The following is a 20439-nucleotide window of genomic DNA, read 5'->3' as shown; positions in this document are numbered from 1 at the left end:
TAGGTATTGCCATTTTTCATCAGTCTGCAAAATTTCATGAAAAAATATAAAGTACAGCTCGAGAAATTCAAGAAAAATCGTTTTTCCGGCGATATTCGGCTGTTCCGGCGATTTTTAGAAAGTCCGGCATCAAAAATCAGTTTTATTGACAATTGAACCATGCTTGATGGTTGGCATTGTTATCAATAATAATTTTGCGTGCAAAAACAAAGAAATAATAGGAAAAAGTCCAATGAAAATCTGCAAAAACGGCGATTTCCGGTATATTTCTGGCATTTTCGGCAAGAATAGAATTTTCTCAAAAATTGAACTCAGCCACGTTTTGGGCATTGCTATTACTCATCTATGTGCAAAAAATCAGAAAAAACTAATGATGAAATCTCGAGAAATTGCCAAAAAAACGGTTTTTCCGGCATATTTCCGGCATTTTCGGCCGGAAAAAATGTTTTTCGAAAATCGGGCTCCGTCACATTTTAGGTATTGTCATTTTGCATCAATGTGCAAAATTTCATAAAAAAATATAAAGTACAGCTCGAGAAATTCAAAAAATACTGTATTTCCGGCGAAAATAGGCTGTTCCGGCGATTTTTAAATAGTTCCGGCTTCAAAAATCAATTTTATTGAAAATTAAAACATGCTTGATGGTGGGCATTGCTATTAATAATGTTTTTGAATGAAAAAACAATCAATTATAAGGAAAAAAGCCAATGAAAATCTGCAAAAACGGCGATTTCCGGCATATTACCGGCATTTTAAGCCGGAAAAAAATTTTTCTCAAAAATCGGACTCAGCCATGTTTTGGGCATTGTTAATACGCATCTTTGAGCAAAAAATCAGAAAAAACTAATGATAAAATCTCGAGAAAATGCCAAAAAAACAGTTTTTCCGGCATATTTCCGGCATTTTCGGCCGGAGAAAATTTTTTTTTCAAAATCGGGCTCCGTCACATTTTGGGCATTGCCATTTTGCATCATTGTGCCAAAAATCAGAAAAAACTAATGAGCCAATCCTGAGAAAAGCTGGTAACAGACGGACGAACGGACGAACAAACGGACGAACGAACGGACAGACGGACATCGGTTAATTTATAGGACCTCTACCCCACCGGGGTAGGTCCAAAAAGAGGCATTTTAAAAACCTTAAACCAGTCAGCCTACCATTATCAACTTTTGGTTTCTTTATTTCATTCCCAATGCCAATATCTGATTTTCGTTTTAAACGCTGCTTTAATTCATTCCTACCAAAGAAAGGAAATTTTTAAAAAATGAAATAAAAATTTAGGAAAACATGACATCAATTTAATATCGAATTTTAGCAAATATCATCTAGCCACACAAAAGAACGCAATCCAGCAATTTCTGTGATTGAAAAGTAAAGTTTCATGTCTTTGGCAATTATATCTTTGAGTTTGAAGCTCCTTGAAAAATTATATTGTAGCCGAGGGAGGTCTCCTGATTTATTCCATAATCTATCAAAGGGTTGGTCTAAAAAGCAGGGTAGCCAATTGGGGTAGCCAATTGGGGTAGCCAATTGGGCTAGGTTGTGGGGTACCTAAATATTTTACAGACCAGAATAGAAATACCGAAAATGAATGCATAGAACCACATTTTACTGACCAGGGAGCGTGAATCTGATTGATAATTAGATTGATCATGTATGATTCCAAAGATAAACAAAGATATAAATTACCACGTGTTAAATGCACGAGGAGTAAGAAATAGAGCTTCATTATAATAGAGCTATTTCAAAAGACTTTTTGTACCTATCATAAGCTGCCATATTTAAAATTTTTGAAAGGAATTAATTTTTTGAAACATCTAAACATGACTTAAATTAAACAATAGATTCAATAACAAAGGATTGTTAAGATATGACAAGATTAGAGATCATATAGCCCAAAGGAGATTCTCATCAAATTACAGCTTCACAGAAGTTTTATATATATTTTTTATTCGGGTCTGTAAATTTTCAAACAAAGCCAAGAAGGAAGACAAAATGGCGCCAGGTCTCTTGAGAAGTAACAAAGTTCAGTACCTTTGGAAAAAAGGCTATTGTGGCTGAAGTTCGAAAGGAATCTTAAATTTTATTACATGGAATCATTAACAAGATGTTGTAATAGTATTTCCACATGAAAACAGGTTCCAGATTTCAAAAGTATAAAAAAATCAGCTGCCTGAAGAACCTACACATCAACAGAGTCATCTTTTACGTCAATTTTGGTTGGGTTGATTTTATTATCTGATATTTCTGTCTTTTCCTCTACCATTCTGAAAAATAAAATTTAAAGAGGAAATAATACGTGTTATTTTCAATGAAACTTTTGGTTATAATTCGGAAAGAACTCATTACTGTAAGAGCAAGTTTTTTTAAGAATGGGTCAGTTTGGGTCAGGTCTAATAGTTTGAAACTTAGATTTTTTTATATCTTGGATTTGTTTTTAAGTAAAATAAACTGAGTAAAACCCCAAGATATAATAATGGCAGATTTATGCTAAATTGAATTTTTCGACATTTTTGGGCAATGTACTTTGATATAGAACCATGCTTTCTCAAATCAAAATGAGGAATTGGTTTTTGGTGATTCTGAAACTATGGCCGGTAAACTATACAATTTTCAAACAAAAGCAAAATTTTCAAAATGGTAGCTGGAGTTATGACGTCACAAAAAGACTACAAATTTGATTTTAGGGGTATTTTAGAGCCATCTGACCTGTCCCAGGGGAGTTTGTTCCTGCTCAAAATAATAATTTCTGATAAAAAAGTCCCTGGTTTATTCATTTGAAGTGATTGCAATAATAAAAAATAATTCCGGCCCTACTGGCCCCTAGAGGCCCAAAAAGCCAATTAGGTCTAAAAATGTACCAATTTTAGCCAAATTTTTCTAGAAATCCCAACATTGTGTGGCCACCTGGTCTCTTAGGATCAAAAGAGTTACGGTGTGTCCAACTCCAATGTAAACCAATAGCACTCATTTTAGGGTACTCATTCATACATCAAAAGAAGCGTATTCCAACGTACATTTAACAGAATTGCTGTGTTGGAATTATTTTTTGCAACCAAAAAAAGTTATTACCCAAAAAGCTGGTTTTTGATGTCATAATGATGACATCATAAAAATTAAAAATTGAATATCTCAAGAAGTACTTATTAAAATCATGCTGAGTTCAATATTCTTAATGTATTTGATTTTCCATCACGTTCCATGGTTAGTGGAAGTACCTCGATTTTAAAAGCATGTTCAAAGTTCACAATAACGACTTTCTTTTTATTACGGAAACCAAACGAGTCATTTCAATGACATACTTTTTAACAACTTTTTTTCGATTTCATTTTTTGAAGCCTCTTTGTACAAGAATGTGTCTTTTTATAACAAATTTTATAACACTTCATGGCAGATTAAAAAGACAATCAGAAAAAGAAAGCTTCTTCGTCTTTCATTTACACATTTATAGGGAAGAATGAAAGATGCTTTATTCAATTCGAGGATTCCCATTTCTGTAATATTGCAATTCCCCATGGTGAGAAATGGTGGCTATGGGTAATTCCTTTGTTCCTTTGCTATTTTCTTTTGTTCTATGTGACGTAAAGACACTTAAATCGAAATACTTTCGCTAACTGTTTCATTTGATTAAATTACATTCGCTTGCATTCATCGCTCTCGTCTTGTGCAGTACTTACAAGCTTGCTTCTATCTGATGTATTGGCGGTTAGAGCTGGGGTCAGAGGAGTGGGCTAATTTAATTGCAATCAATCTTATCAAACATTTTTGTGATTGAACTAATCCAACATGATCAAATCCCAATCGAATGTAATTTGAACGCAATCGAACATAATTGAATATTACCCAAGAGTTGCCTGTTTGATTGAGATTTGATTGCGTTTGACAATCAAATTGCTTTGACTGGTTTGATTGCAATTTTCATTCAAACTTGTTTGATTACTGTAACACCGTCTGGAGATTTCCGACCATCCTATTCTTCAACAAAGATAACATTGATTGCAGGCCATTCCAGAAAGTTTTTGTTACACCCATGGGATGACGTACATTCTTTTATTTTTTCTAGCCTCAGAAATAATTTCTTTCCAGTGGTGGTCGGAGCGGAAATTCCAATGAAAATCCATGTACTTTTGCAAAAGCATGAAAATTCCACTCTTTTTTGCTGTTTTCAATTCAATCGCCTTGGAAAATCATACATTTTCTTCTCTTGCCTTGGAAATTCTGGATTTTGGTGAAATCTTTTGCCCTCGGATATTCCGCAATGTCATCCGGCTCCCTGGCTCTGTTACAGACAAATGCTGGAATATTCGTTTAGGGGAATGCAACGGTCTATTGAATAACAAATTACTCCACATACATTACTTTCCTCAGGCAATAAAAATGTGATAAATTATCTTGTCTCTAGGTAACTGCTGTGGAGTAATTACCGTCAACTGCTCTAACTTGGGACGATTGGTCGAAACATGGGACCTGTTGATATCAATCTGGCCTGTATTTTCACTTATAGTAGGGGGAAATTTGTTCGTTTTTTTTAGGTTGCTCGAATGTTTTAGTCAAAGCACTTGTTATACATTTTTGGAAAGCTAAGGGGTAGGGGAATCAAAATAACTTGGGTGGGCACCCAACAATTGGCACCAATTTTTTTTCGGACACTTTGGTGTGATTTTCGGAGCCTCCGAAAGCGCAAAAACTGGACAAAACAGCTGTTTCTGGCTGAAAAACACTGAAAAACACTGTTTTTAAGGATTAATATCTCGAGCTTTCCAAAAATGTATAACAAGTGCTTTGACTAAAACAATCGAGCGATTTTACAAATTTCCCCCTACTATTACTGTTAAATCTCTTTGACAACAAATTTGTTTTGATAACTCCACCAAGTTAATCAATCATACTTTCTGTCATATAACATGTCACGATGATAACTTTCACTGATAGCGCGCCCTTTTTAACTTTTTTGTTTTCATTCAAAATGACCGGATGCTGATCAGAGAATTAGAGAACGCATGCCGCCTATCGCCCTATGAGGCCCCCCCAGCGGTTCGCGTGATGGCGTGATTGGGACTTTTTTCTTGCGTGATGGCGTAATTAAGAGATTTTTTTTGGCGTGATGGCGTGATCAAGACTTTGGCATGATGCGTGATAAGGCAAAAATTTGAGGCATGATGCTTGATGGAGAAAATTTTTTTGCGTGATGGCGTGATTAGGGGTGCCGCTGGGGGCCTCCCCTATGGTATTAACAAATAACGAGTGTGTAACTTGCCGCGCAAGTGACGCCAAATGCTCCAGTCTTCTTCGTTCCATTCGCTTGGGCAGTTTGTAAAAAATTGTTTGGTTCCCGTCACCCGACCGACCGTGATTTCTACTGAAAAATTAGAGTCAGAGAGTCGAGAACCATTTTTCCTGACAGCTGAAACTCCACCATCACCCTCAGTCAGGAGTTCTATCCTAATTAAGCATATTTTTTTCGATCGCACAGACTTTCTTAATTAGGATTATCCCTTTGTTTTTCAATCCTAATTAAGAATATGATTTTTAAAATTCAGATTCTTCACCACCAAACAAAATCCGCAAATTCTAACTATGAGCAATAGATAGAGCAGGTCAAAGATGATATATTGAGCCAAAAATCAAAACAAAATTTGGGCGGAGGGCTTCAAAATGACGCCATAAGTAAAAATCTGCCTAATAAGGCACGTTTAGTTCTAATTAGGAATATTTACAAGCGTAATAATTTCCCGCGCTTTTTTACCCGCTCTTTTTTTTCTTCTTGTCGCCACCTGTGTTTTTTTACTTCGTTCATTCATTGGTGTAGATAGGGCAATACACCTGCGGTTTATACGCGTTTTTGTCGCGGGTAATAGAACATTTTTCTAAATGTCATAACTCAAGACTCCATCCATATTACTGTATCAAACTTTCAAAATCTGCTCTACATACTAAATTCTTTCATTGGAGGCTGATAAGAATCTGCGGAAATTTGTATTTTTGGAAAAAAAACTGGAAATTTGATATATATTCTTAATTAGGATTGAAAAACAAAGGGATAATCAAGCAGTTACATCAATATGCCTTCTTACCTGTCTATATAAATAAAAGTAATCATGGAAAAGGACGCGAAAAAAAAGACATAAGTGTGAGAACAGAGTAATCAAACTCGTTAGAAAAAGTACCATTAGAAGTCATAAAAAATCAACCTGAATAAATGCAATCGAAATTCCAGAGAACTTCATAACTCCCCAAACAACATTACATTACTATCTCAAATTCCCATCACATAAATTTTACAATTACGTCAGTAGGACATATACAAAGAGAAGGTTGAATTGCTGAAAGAGACTGCAGAATTTTTAAAAATACAGCATTTCGAGGATAAAACAAAGAAGGCGTTATCACACCTGATAACCTGTAAAATCCAAAACCTTCTTCCAGACAATTGTTCAGTTTGCAAAAGAAGGTATCGTATCAGCCTTCATGACTGTCCGATTCTCGAATGTGCCATTTGTGGCCAAGGGGTCCACAAACCTTGTTGGTTAAATCTTGCATCAATTGCTACAAATGATTTCAACCAACCTGTAGATGCGGATGTCTTCAAAACCTTGGTCAACCCTCTAAATCTACCAGGAATGTTTTACATTTGCGATCCCTGTAAAGTTACTACCATTCCAAGTGATGAAGAAGGGAATAGTAAGCGTAAAAAACGTACAAAGAGTACATCCCAAACTCAGAACAACCAGCATCCAATAAATACTGAAGCTCAGGATACAACCCTTACAGTCACAACCGATTCAACAACTGATGTTGATGTTGTCGACATTGACCAGTCATCTGATTATAATTTCTCTGCTGGTAAACAAAGTGAAGATGACGAAACCAACAAAACAAGAAGAGGCGAAATCAAAGATAATGAAAAGAAATCCCAAATCTGCAAATTTTACAAAAGTGGAACATGCAAGCATGGCCTAAAAGGAAAGGAATGCAACTACACTCACCCTAAAATGTGTCGCAAGCTCACACAACATGGAACAAGGCAACCAAGAGGATGTAACCTTGGAACTAAATGCAAGGACTTTCATCCAAAAATGTGTTTAGATTCCCTTCGGAAAGGAGAATGCTTTTCAGAATCCTGTCGTTTTGCTCATGTAAAAGGAACAAAAAGACAACCTCCAACTGTGAAAAGTAGTGTAGCGCACAATAACAAACAATCAAACAATAACAAACAAGAGCCTGGTCATTTTTTAGATATGATTCGTCTGTTGAAGGAAGAAATTCTGGAAACACTGGGACAGAAAATCCAAGACATTCAATTTCAAGTACAAAACCTACAACAGACTCATCAATTACCTCAACAACAGACTCACCAAATACCTCCACAACAGACTCACCAAATACCTCCACAACAGACTCATCTGATACCCCCACAAGGACTACCGCTCAGACCACCATTCCAAATCCCTCAACTACCATTCAACCCAATGCAAACATTCCAGTAGTGAATAGCTTTGCATTTTCTAACATACAAGGGCTTTGTCCACAAACAGTACCCAGCAAAGTTCCCTTTATTAAAGATAATGTTTGTAATGAAAACCAACTTTTTGTTGGATTGTCAGAAACTTGGTTATATAACCATAAAGACGCAGAACTTAAAGTAGAAGGTTTCACTCCCTTCCGATGTGATTCAACAAGAAAGAAGAAATCTAGAGGCAGATTTACTGGTGGAGTTTGTTTTTATGTCAGGGATGATATTGCAGCTTCATGCGAAAAAATCTATTCTCACTCCTCGCCCAGTGTACAACTTCTTTGCCTATACTCAAGCATCGAAAATCTGGCTATCCTGGTAGTCTACCGACAACCTGACGACAAAGCAAATGGTAATCCTTCAACCGCAAATGATTTTATCATTCCTATCAATGGTGTAAAAAATGCACTTTCAAAGTTAGAAACCGTACCAAATATCATTTTTGGAGGTGATTTCAACCTTCCAAAAGCAACTTGGCCTGAGGGCCTTCCAAAATCAGGATGTACTATCAACGACCGTCTTATTCTAAACTCTTTGAATCAGTTTTGCAACGAATTCTTCATGTCACAATATATCGATTTGCCAACACACAAGGACGGAAATACATTAGACCTTGTTTTCACTAACAACGAACAAATAATACACAGCTACACAACAGTACCTGTATTGCAAAGCACATCACATCACGAAATTGTACTAGTATCAACAACTCTGAAAGTTCAAAACTCCTTTCTGGACGACGATCAACAAGAGCCACGCACAAAATTCAACACACTGAATTATTTTGCTGATGACATTGATTGGGAAACTATTAAAGATGATCTCAAATATGTCAACTGGCCAAGTGAGTTCGATACTGAAGACCCAGATGTTATTTTGGAAACCTTCAACAACATATGCTACAGAATATGCGAAAGCAGAGTTCCCGTGAAGGCCAAGACCACATCAAAAAACGAAATCAAAAGCTGAGAGATACCGTCACTCTCTTACAAAAAGAAGAAGAAAAATTACAAAAAAACTTTTACACACCAACTCCAAATCCAAGAAAGACAAGATAAAAGATGAACTTTTACAAATTGAGAAAAAACTTCAAAAATCTTTTAATGAGTCAAAGCGTCACGTGGAAAGCAAAGTGATTGACTCAATTAAAAAGAATTCAAAATATTTCTTTACCTATGCAAAAAAGAAATCGAAAATTCGGTCTAATATCGGACCCCTATTGAATTGCAATGAAGAACTTACACAAAGAAGCAAAGAAATGGCTGATCTCTTAGCCGACCAATATGCTAAAGTGTTCAGTAAACCAAAGCAACCACAACCACAACCTAACCAAGACAAAACAAACGTCAAGATTGATGAGATTAACATAACAGAAGACTCCATCGTTAAAGCAATAAATGAGCTGTCTCCATCATCTTCTGCAGGACCTGATGGATTTCCAGCTATGTTTCTCAAAAAATGCAAAGATGAGTTATCCGTTCCACTGTGTTTACTCTGGAAGAAAAGCCTAGAAATAGGTTTTGTTCCAACTGAACTGAAAAAATGCACCATAACACCAATTCACAAAGGAGGAAGCAGATCTCTGGCTGCCAACTACAGACCTGTTGCACTCACCTCGCATGTGATAAAAATTTTCGAGAAAATATTGAGAAATCATATTGTAAATCACATGAACAACAATGACCTTTTCAATCCAAACCAACATGGTTTCAGAAGTGGGAGATCCTGCCTTAGTCAGCTTCTCGAGCAACACGACCTCATTCTTGACATATATTAAATGAGGGTTTGAATGCAGATGTTGTTTACCTTGATTTCTCAAAGGCTTTCGACAAAGTCGATCATGCAGTTGTACTTGGGAAATTAAAGCAATTGGGTATATCCGGTCCAATCCACAGATGGATTGAATCATTCCTTACTGAAAGATATCAAACAGTAATAGTAAATGGTGTCAAGTCCAAAGCCCAGAAAGTAATTTCAGGAGTCCCTCAAGGCAGTGTATTGGGACCTCTTATATTTCTAATATTGATTGGTGACATTGATGAAAAAGTACTGTACTGTATATTGAAATCATTTGCTGATGATACACGTGCCACCAAATCAATCAAAAACACAAAGGATGTTGAAATTCTTCAAAAAGAACTAGAAAAAGTCTATGACTGGACTGAAGAAAACAACATGAAACTAAATGACACAAAGTTTGAACTTCTACGCTATGGTCCAGATGAAGAAATTGTTAACGTTCATATTCTTCTTATCGTTATAGGCTAGTATATATTAATATTAGCATTTGGTGTGGCTGTGGGGCTTTTATATTATTCAGCGTTATTGACTTTTCATGGTAGCAGAAAGTGGTTCAAAATGGCATCATCAGAAAGTTTTCAAAAGCCCCCAGCCTTTGGAGATGACAAACCGTATACGAGATATGTGGAAGAATTGCGTGCTTGGACTTATGTCACAAACCTTGCCAAGAAGAAGCAAGGATTAGCGGTAGCGTTGTCTCTACCAGAGGATGACAAATCCCAAATAAGAGACAAAGTATTCAATGAAGTTGATCTTGATGATCTAAAAAAAGACGATGGCGTAGAAACTTTGATAGCGTTCTTTGATACAGTGTTTAAAAAAGATGAGTTGGCGGAAGTGTACGAATATTACGTCAATTTCGATCGATATAAGAAAGTTGAAGGCGAAACAATGGATACGTACATACTTGAATTCGAGAAGCGTTACAATAAAACAAAAAAATTCAAAATGGAGTTGCCAGAAAGTGTCCTGGCATTTAAACTACTTGAGAACTCAGGGTTGCTAAATAATGATCGTCTTATGGTTCTGACAGGAGTTAATTATAATGAACACACCACGTTATATAAACAAATGAAAAACTCATTGAAAAAGTTCTTTGGACAACAAGCAAAACCCATCGCAACCGAACCATCTAAAAGCATCAAATTGGATATCCATGAATCGAACCAGGAGGAAGCTAACATCACTTTCAAACAGAAATTTCCAAATCGCGGTCGTGGCAGAGGACGAGGCAGAGGACGTTTCACCAACTACCAAAACAGACCGTTCAACAGAGGAAGAGGTCAATCCACCAGTCGCAAAACGAACCCATTGGATGGTGATGGAAACATACTCCGCTGTATGGCATGCGATTCAACATTACATTTCGTGAAAGATTGCCCTCATGCTTATGAAAATCTTGAACATTCATTCTACATAGAGACTGAACAATTTGCTCTGTTTACGGGCCAAAATAATGATGAAATGACAGTGTTGTTAACAGAATCTACCAATGCTGCCGTTCTCGACAGTGGATGCTCGTCGACAGTTTCTGGACAAGATTGGATAGAGTGTTTTATCGACTCACTAAGTGACAGTGAAAAAAGTGAGATTATTTACAAAGATAGTGAAACTATTTACAAGTTTGGAGGTGGTGAACGACTCAAATCAAAAGGTAAAGCATTGTTGCCCTGCTACCTTGCCGGACAAAGATGCACCATTGAAACAGATATTATTGATAGTGATATTCCGATGCTTTTAAGTAAAAATGCAATGAAAAAAGCAGGAATGAAACTTGATTTGGTGAACGATAAAGCTGAAATTTACGGAAATGTTGTTAACCTACAAAGTACATCAGCAGGCCATTATTGCATCCCTTTGAGAGACACATCTATTGACATAGAATGTTGCTTTACCGGTGTCGAAAGCGATAAGGAAATTTCCGCAGTTGTCACAAAACTTCATAAGCAGTTTGCTCATCCGTCCCCGAAACGCTTAAAAGGTTTATTACGAGATGCAGGAGTTCTGTCGCCAGTTTGCTCCAAAGTGATTGATGCTATTTCAGCTGATTGTCAAATTTGTCGTAAATTTAAGAAAACTCCTGCAAGGCCAGTTGTCAGTTTACCATTAGCCACCACCTTCAATGAAGTCGTAGTGATGGATCTCAAGAAGTGGGAAGACGGTAAATACATTCTTCATTTAATCGATGCAGCTACAAGATTCACCATGTCCAGATTTATAAACGATAAAAAGCCGTCGACCATTGTAGATAAAGTCATGCTTATGTGGATCGGATCAGGATTCGGTTGTCCAGTGAAATTTCTAGCAGATAACGGTGGTGAATTTGCAAATGAAGAGTATAAGGATATGTGTGCTAACCTTAATATCGAAGTCAGAAACACTGCAGCAGAAAGTCCATGGCAAAATGGATTATGTGAACGTAACCATGCCGTTGTTGATGAATGTTTGCAAAAGGTCCTGGAAGAAAACCCAAAAATGAAACCCGATGTTGCCCTAGTATGGGCAATTCATGCAAAAAACTGTTTACAAATGAACTCTGGCTACAGTTCCTATCAGCTTTTGTTTGGACAAAATCCTAATCTTCCATCCGTGATCGTCGATAAGCCACCAGCTTTAGAGGGTACAACAACATCTGAACGTTTCTATCAACATCTTAACAGTCTACACTCAGGGAGACGTGCATTTATACAAGCTGAATCATCAGAGCGAATCAGGCGTGCATTGCGACATCAGTTACGAAGCCATAGCGAAATTTTCGAAGTCGGTGATGCTGTATACTACAAACGAGAGTCTAGCAACAAATGGAAAGGTCCTGGAAAAGTTATTGGTCAGGACGGAAAAACTATCTTTGTCCGCCATGGAAGTGTTTATGTAAGAGTTCCCAGTTGTCGAATCCTCAAAGTCGGAGAAGAATTCAACCCAAATCCAAACAGTAATCCAACCAAACGTATTAACCCCAAAGTTACAGTCCCAACAGCATGTGACAAATCGGAAATCATCGATACCGGATCTACAGAACCGATTGACAGCCCAGTGACAATTCAGTATGAAGATGATGCTCCTATACCACCCACCTCAGATCAAACACATGTAGTACCACCACCAATGCCTGCAGCTGTATCAGAAAGACAACTTTTTCCTAGACTACAGGACATTGTGCGTATTAAACAAAATAACTCTGAATGGGAAACTGCCCGTATCATCAGCAGAGGAGGTAAAGCGACAGGAAAGTTTGCATCGTGGTTCAATGTCGAAAATGTAGAAAATGGTGAACATTCATGTCTTGACTTTTCAGCGATTGAATGGGAAAATACCAGTGAAAGTGTCAATTTCAATGCTATATTTCATCCCACAAATGACCAAGAAAGAGAACTTGTCAAAGAAGCTAAAGAAAAAGAGCTTCTTAATTGGAAGTCATTTGACGTATATGAACCGGTTGAATTCGAAAACCAACCCTTGATTTCAACAAGATGGGTAGTGACTGAGAAACAACCCAAACCTAACCTTACAGTTAAAGCTCGACTTGTAGTGAGAGGATTTGAAGAGACATCAGATATACCAAGTGACTCTCCCACAATATCCAAGGACTCTCTTCGCACATGTTTTGCTATTGCCTCTACAAAGCAATGGCCTATCGAAATGATTGATATTAAGTCAGCGTTTTTACAAGGAGAAGACATCCATCGTGAAATCTATGTCAAACCCCCCACTGAAGCAAAAGTAGCTGAGAACCTAGTTTGGAAGCTACGAAAAGTAGTGTATGGGCTCAACGATGCATCCCGTAATTGGTATTTTACGATTCGAGAAACACTACTAAAACTTGGATGCGTACAATCAACCATCGACAAAGCACTGTTCATGTGGCGTGATTCATCTAACCAGCTTGCAGGAATGTTTATCCTACATGTTGATGACTTTTTGTATGCTGGTTCACAGACCTTCTTAAAGACTGTTGTGAAGAAGGTGTGTGAAATTTACAAAGTTGGTTCTAAGGGAACTGATATTTTCAAATACATCGGATTGGAAGTTTCGACCAACCAAAATGAAACAACTTTATCGCAATCGATCTACGTAAAGTCAATGAAGGAGATTCCAATCACGCCATCGAGAAAGTTACGAAAGAACGATAAAGTGACATCCGAAGAGGAAAAACTTTTGAGAACAGCAATCGGTCAATTGAATTGGGTCGCAACACAGACACGACCAGATCTTTCATATGACGTTCTTGAACTGAGTATGATAACCAATCGAGCCACAGTAGATCATTTACTTCAAGCGAATAAAGTCATCAGAAAGTTGAAATCTGAAGCGTTACAAATCAAGTTCCCACGTCTTGGAGAACTGAGTAATCTTAAGCTAATGTTATTCAATGATGCATCGTTCGCCAATCTTCCTGACGGAACTTCCAGTACTGGTGGTCGAGTTGTTTTTCTCTTCGGCGAAGGAGATAAATGCTGTCCCATTTCCTGGTCGTCTACAAAGATTAAACGTGTCGTGAGAAGCACCCTTGCTGCAGAAACATTGTCACTTGCTGATGGTTGTGAAAGTGTTTTCGTTATCGGATGTCTTCTAACAGAATTGATTTACGGTAAATCTGATCAACAGAATCGAATCCCCATAAAGTCATTTGTCGACAACAAATCTCTGGTACAAAATGTTCACTCAACAACTATGGTATCGGAGAAAAGGCTACGCATTGAAATGGGTGTCATTTATGAAATGATACACGATAATAAAATGTCCATCAAGTGGATCGAAGCTTCGAAGCAATTAGCTGACTCCCTTACGAAACGGGGAGCGTCTTCCAGTAAATTAAATCAAGTTCTTGTTTCTGGAAGGCTACGTCCTCCATGAGAGGATGTTGTTAATGTTATTCGATATTGGTATTTGATATGTTGATTACATGGTGAGATATGTTTTGGTTTATATTGATGAGAATGGTATTTAAATAGTTATGATGATTTTGATTTATTGAAAGTTTCTGGTTCGCGATCGATTATTGATGGATATATTTGTTCCAGTTGATATTGGTTATGTTGAAAATGGACTTTTTATACAATGACCATTGGTCTTTGGTTTTGATATTTGTTTTATTGGTGTGCTTTGCTTGGCTGGCATGATGAAATGTTTTGATAGTATATTTTATTGATCACCTCATAGACAGAGGGGAATCTGTTAACGTTCATATTCTTCTTATCGTTATAGGCTAGTATATATTAATATTAGCATTTGGTGTGGCTGTGGGGCTTTTATATTATTCAGCGTTATTGACTTTTCAGAAATAAAAAACCAAACTCACTACAAATCCCCTTCAGGAGAAAATATCGAAAGGAAGAAATTTGTGAAGGACCTGGGAGTACTAATGTCAGATGATGCTGTCTTTACACATCAAATAAATTCAGTCATTGAGAAAGCAAAAAACTTGATTTCCTGGATTCTGCGGACTTTCTCTTCGCGTTTACCCCAACTAATGATTACTCTTTACAAATCATTGGTTATTCCAGTCATTGAATATTGCTCAGTCCTATGGAGTCCAAGTGCTGTCAGTTCTACCCAAAGATTAGAAGAAATCCAAAAATCATTTCTCAAAAGAATAACTGGCACTCCAAAAAACTATCTGGATTGTCTGAAAAAGCTAAAACTTTACTCACTTCAAAGAAGAAGGGAGAGATATCGGATCCTGTATACATGGAAAATAGCTGAAAATCTGGTTCCAAACATCAACAATAAATTTCAATTCAAGGAACTCCCAAGATTGGGAAGGATGTGTGTTCGCACCCATAGTTCAAAACTACATGATAGCACGCTTGTTGTGCAAGGTGCTAAATTATTCAATTCAATGCCCAAGAGTATTAGAGATATGAAGAATGTTACAGTCGAAACGTTCAAAAACTCTCTAGACAGACACCTCAGTTCGATCCCAGACGAGCCACAGATTCATGGTTACACAGGGTGCAGGAGAGCCGACTCTAACTCCATTCTTGACATGAAAACTGTTTAGCTGCTGACATCCTTCCTTATTCAGGTTTGATGGATGCAGCATTGTGGTGTGAAGCAGAAAGTTTCTTGCCAGAGCATGAAGCTCGAAGACAACCAAAAGTAACCAAAAGTAACCAAAAGTAAGTAGACTACGCTCGCCACCGAAGAGGTTTATTTGGAAAGGGTAATTATATTTTATTGTTCGCTTCTTTTTTAAAGATTCGCCGGGTTGGAAAAATATGAATTACTTTGTACATATTTTACCTACCCCAAATATTTAGGAGGCTGAGTTTTAAACGAATCGTCAAGTTGAAACGAACGATAAATGTATCAAGGTCTGTTTTATTTACCCCCTGGTGACTTAACAAAAGAGACTTAACTCGATGTTACAATCCAATTATTGAAAGTTTGTCTCGGCCTTTTTATAATGAGCGAGACATATGTTCTCTGATTACGCAATTTTCATATTGACATTTTCGAGGCATTTTGATGTAACTGTCAAGGGATAATTAGGATAGAACTCCTGACTGACCCTCCATGTTTTCTTTTTTGAGAGAAAGAGCAAATGAGTGAGAATGTCCTCAATAAGGTGCAGTCAGGACCTCATTTCACTTTATCGATATTACGCAAACGGCAGTGTGCGCTAAATAATCTTGGTTTCGCTTTCGATTTCAAGCAAAGGTCTTAGCAACAGGGCGCGCGTACATAGCAATGGGGCTGGGTAGAAAAATCTGAACATAGAATTCAAAAAAAATACAGATCATCGTATAGAGCACTAAAAAATACTCCCTTTCTATGTTTAGTTTGTTCTACCTTGGATTATAACTGAAAATATCTTCAAAAAAACCTTCGTCCGCTATCAGCCGCACGGTAATCTTTGCCCGCTTCAATTCTTAGATAATGAATAAGAGAGGTGTGTTTAGCTAAGCCGTGCTCGCGGGCGATAAATTTATGTTTACTTATCTTGTATATTTTAGTGGTATTTATCCAATGAAAAGGATGTTGACAAAATATGCACGGCGCTGACAAAATATGCACGGCATTGATTATGACATCATTAAATATGTCAATGTCGATTCAACGCCCGTTAATAATAATAATTCGTAGATAGTTTTTTTTATCTTGAAATTTAGAAATACGAGAAAAAAAAGATCAAATTTAATATTTGTTTCCTATCTAGATTATATTAGCGTTAGAATACGGTAAATTTTCACGAAAAATATTTCGCGATGGCGGTACGCCAAATCACGCCCACGGGAAAGTTCCAATTTTTAATTATCGGGAAATCGGGGAAACCGGTTCACAACGTGGATAAAAAACGTACGGAATGAAACCTGATAACAGGTTTTCAACCAGATTTATTCAGATAAAGCTATAAGAGGTTCATTACTTGTGGATTTTAAAACCTACATAAGCAAAAACGAAAGTTGTTGGGAAGGAAAGAGTAAACGCAAGACAGAAGGTTTGGTTTTGTTGATCAGGTATGTTTTTATTCTATCCGAACTAATGTTAATAAAGACCGAAGAGGTCCTGACTGATATGGTGTAACCTTCTCGATCCTCAAAATATCTTTGGCGTGGCTTTTGCATGGATTCCACACTGGATTGCCGTCCCATGTCATGTTTTATTTGTCAGATAGTCCCATGCAAGTTAGACCAGGGGATGTCAATCGAAAATTTTGATTATCGAACCAATCGATCTCAATTGAAACCAATCAAACTGATTGGTCGAATCGATCGAACTCAATCGAAGTGATTGATCAGACAATCGAACCCAATCAAATATTTACATTTTTTTTCTCGGTTGATTGGTTTCGATTGACTTCGATCGAGTTCGATTGATTCGATCGATCAATTCGATTGGTTTCGATTGAGTTCAATTGGTTTCGATTGAATTGGATTGCCTTTGATTAAGTTTCCTTTTTGTGCTTGAGGACTAAAAAGTCCAAACGATAAACGCTGTGATCGTCTCCCTTCTACCCTTATCGGATTCCTTTACGTCAGCTCTTATATTGGCGTTATTTTTTTGTCGCTGGCGTGATAAGGGCCGGCGTTAGGAGTCTGTAGGGCCAGGCTTAAAATAAAAAACATTGAGCTGTGGCGTAATTTAAGGGCCAGCCGTAAAAGGGCAGTCAGGCACATCCTGGCAAATGAACGGGGTGAGCATTTGCTTGCATGGGGTATTCGTCACCCAGTGTAAATGAGATAGGACGTCTCAGGCTAAAAGCGTGAAAATGAATAAAAATGAACTTCAAACTGAAAAAGGGAAAAAAGGAAGAAAACTGGGAACTTTATTTTTTCGTTAAAAGTTTCTTCAATCTTCGAAGACAAAATTGACCCATGGAAAAAAAATTTCATCTATGCAGTTCTTTGAAATGAAGCAAAATATTTCCAACCCGGTTCAATTAAACTGGGTATTCGGCACTATTACGTCACTTTCGTTTTCGACCCCGTTCATTTGCCAATGGTCGCAAGTGAAAAATACCCGTTCATTTGCCAGGATGTGCCTGACTGAAGGGGCCCCTGGAAAATTAGAGCAGTTGACAGTAGTTATTCAAAACTATTCATGGAAAGACTGTGTGGCCTATTACAGTATGCAGTCAAAGTAAGTAAAACAAGACAAAACAATCCAATCAAAACGTTTGGTGTGAATATGTAGAGTAAAAATTTCCAAAACATTTTCGGTACATAGATCTGTTGCCTGTTTTGACATGCGCTTTCGTTTTCAACCATATTTTTTTTTCGAAATTTTGTAAACAAATAATTCGTACGGAACCGAATAAGAGATCTGAGAGGCTGAAGATAAATGGGGGTCTCATTTTTACTTCTCAAAGGATACCAATGTTGTTAGACTACTTTTGACTTTTCTTATGGAAAACAATTAGTACAATAGTAATCGTAACACCAAAAGTCATAAAGAATTTTAAGAGACATGCCCCAAATTCCTAGCAAGTCTTTTTCGAACAATTGATATCTACCCCCGTTCACGCCATCTTATCGTCAAGAAAAAACTACCCGGATGAAAAACATAAACATCTGTGACGTCATTTCACATTTGCTTAATTTTATGATACGAAATGGATTTCTCTCCTCCATCGTTGAGATTTTTTAAGAAAAGTTCTATAATTTCAAACAAAATTTTCCATTTAGTTTGCTTTTTAGAGAGCCATTCACCAGCTTTATGAGAAGAAAGAAGTCAAAGTATGTTCATGTTAAAACCTTGAAGAAAATTTACGCACAAAAAAAACAGCCAAAACACTCGAAAATTATTTTTTCATTTGCGCATGCGCAATAGCGGTCGATGTTCTAGAAGTTATATTTTTGTGACAAAAAAGTCAAAAATTTGTCATGTAGAGTTATTTTTCAAGGAATGCGAGAACCATAGCCCTTTACCTTCGACGATTCGAATGTTTTCACGAATGAATACAACTTCGTGATTCTTTCCCCGGCGTTTTGTTCATGAAGAGCAGTCAGTTTTTTGTACAAAAATGTTGTTAATTTCTAAAAAAAGAGATGAGAATGTAATTAAAAATGTAGCATGCATCAACAAATTATGTATAACTTTTTATTCAGAAATTCAGTATAAAATCATTATTTGAATTCAACTTGTAAGCTTTTTTTTCTCCCACATTCACTCTCTTCTCCGCTATTATAATTATCACACATGTGATTCTTCAAAGATAACATTACAACACGCATGCGCAAAAACGCGAAATATGAGAGACACAATTAAATCGGGTCTTTTGTTTTAGAAGACAATGCATTGTAAAAGGAATATATTTGCCGCGTTTGTGGCGAATAAAAGGAATTATTTGTTCAAATAGTGTTTTGTTGTTATCGCTGAATGTTTTTATTACACAAAAAGCTGGAAAGGAAAGCGCTTGAGCTTCTACTGCGCAACATTCTCGCGCATCTATTTTAACAACTTTTTTCTTTTACGTTCATGTATAAACAACTGATTTTGAATGAACGCGAGATTTTTTCTTCTCAACATCAAAATCATGCTTACGCGCATGCGTGCGAATATTTTAAAGTCGAAAAGAGGAGAAGATTTAACACGAGAGAGTGTTTAGTATATTTTTGTTCGTTTTGTTCACTTTTGCATTTTTCAATAATTCCTCTAACAAACCCTTAGGCCACTACACCAGTACACGCTTTTTTTTTATAAGAATACACTTTATGAGAATGTCCATGATGAAAATGACCAAAAAATTAAGAATATGCTAAGAATATCACCATCATAGAATTTTGCTACTCAAGTTAAGAATGCCATTTTTAGACCATTTTTAGTCAATTAGGATCCTAACCTAAGAATGCTGTAAGAATTAGGATTATTTCCCCAAAAAAGTTAAGAATATCCATGATGAAATGGATTTACACCATTCTTATAAAAAAAAGCGTGTACCATTACCATTCATTACGGCGCTCTATTGTAATTGTTCTAATCATTTGATCACTACACGTTTTTTAATAAGAACAAAGTAAGAACATAAGGCTTCGCTGGCAAAAATGTTAAGAACAAATTAAGAACATTTTAAAGCTTTGTGGACAAAGAAAATGATCAAAAATATTCACAAAATGGTCAAAATAAGAACATGTTAAGAACATTTTTAGGCTTAAGTTAAAAACATCCAAAGGCTTCAAAAATTTTGGATGTTCTTATAAAAAAACGTGTATTATGAAAATTGCCATAATTTTGAAAAATGGCGCGGATGCCTCGCATAATTTTTTGAGAAGAGGCGTACTTGCACCATTGTATGAAAAAAATTAATCTCGACACCATGTTTAATACTCTATACTTTGAAATTTTTTCTTTAATTTTTGGCCGGCACAACTTGAAATTTGATGGATCAAGACCATTGATTTCAAAGTCCTGCCGAAGGGGCTAGATCTGAAACTCTTAGATGAAAAATACGATCTTCTCGAGATGCCTAAATTTATTGTTGTCCTCGTTTTCAGAAACAGATTTCATTTCTGTATCGGTAGGAAATATTCAATTGAAATATTCAATGGGCGATTCCTAAGGTTTACACGAAATTAACGACTTTATAAAGCAACAAAAGCTAAAATTGGTAGACATAGGCGTAGAGAAAAAGACGTCGCAATGAGCTCGTTCCAGGAAACATTTGAATATGGGGGGGGTGGAGG

General features: G+C 36.7%; 1 protein-coding gene across 1 annotated transcript in view; it reads right to left on the bottom strand.

Moving 5' to 3' along the window:
- LOC136817791 (scm-like with four MBT domains protein 2) overlaps positions 1-18794 on the bottom strand; it is a 35520-nt gene extending 16726 nt beyond the window's left edge. Inside the window, exons 1-3 of the mRNA XM_067074111.1 lie at positions 18685-18794; positions 2187-2267; positions 1158-1237 (exon numbers count right to left, since the gene is read on the bottom strand). Of these exons, the coding sequence (XP_066930212.1) occupies positions 1158-1237; positions 2187-2266 (160 nt within the window). The 5' untranslated portion in view covers position 2267; positions 18685-18794. The remainder of the gene's footprint in view (positions 1-1157; positions 1238-2186; positions 2268-18684) is intronic.
- Positions 18795-20439: the final 1645 nt, after the last annotated feature.

This window comes from Clytia hemisphaerica, unplaced genomic scaffold (assembly GCF_902728285.1).
Source record: "Clytia hemisphaerica strain Z4C2 unplaced genomic scaffold, Clytia hemisphaerica genome assembly, whole genome shotgun sequence".
NCBI classification, from domain to species: domain Eukaryota; kingdom Metazoa; phylum Cnidaria; class Hydrozoa; order Leptothecata; family Clytiidae; genus Clytia; species Clytia hemisphaerica.
This window is presented reverse-complemented; position numbering and strand designations above follow the sequence as displayed.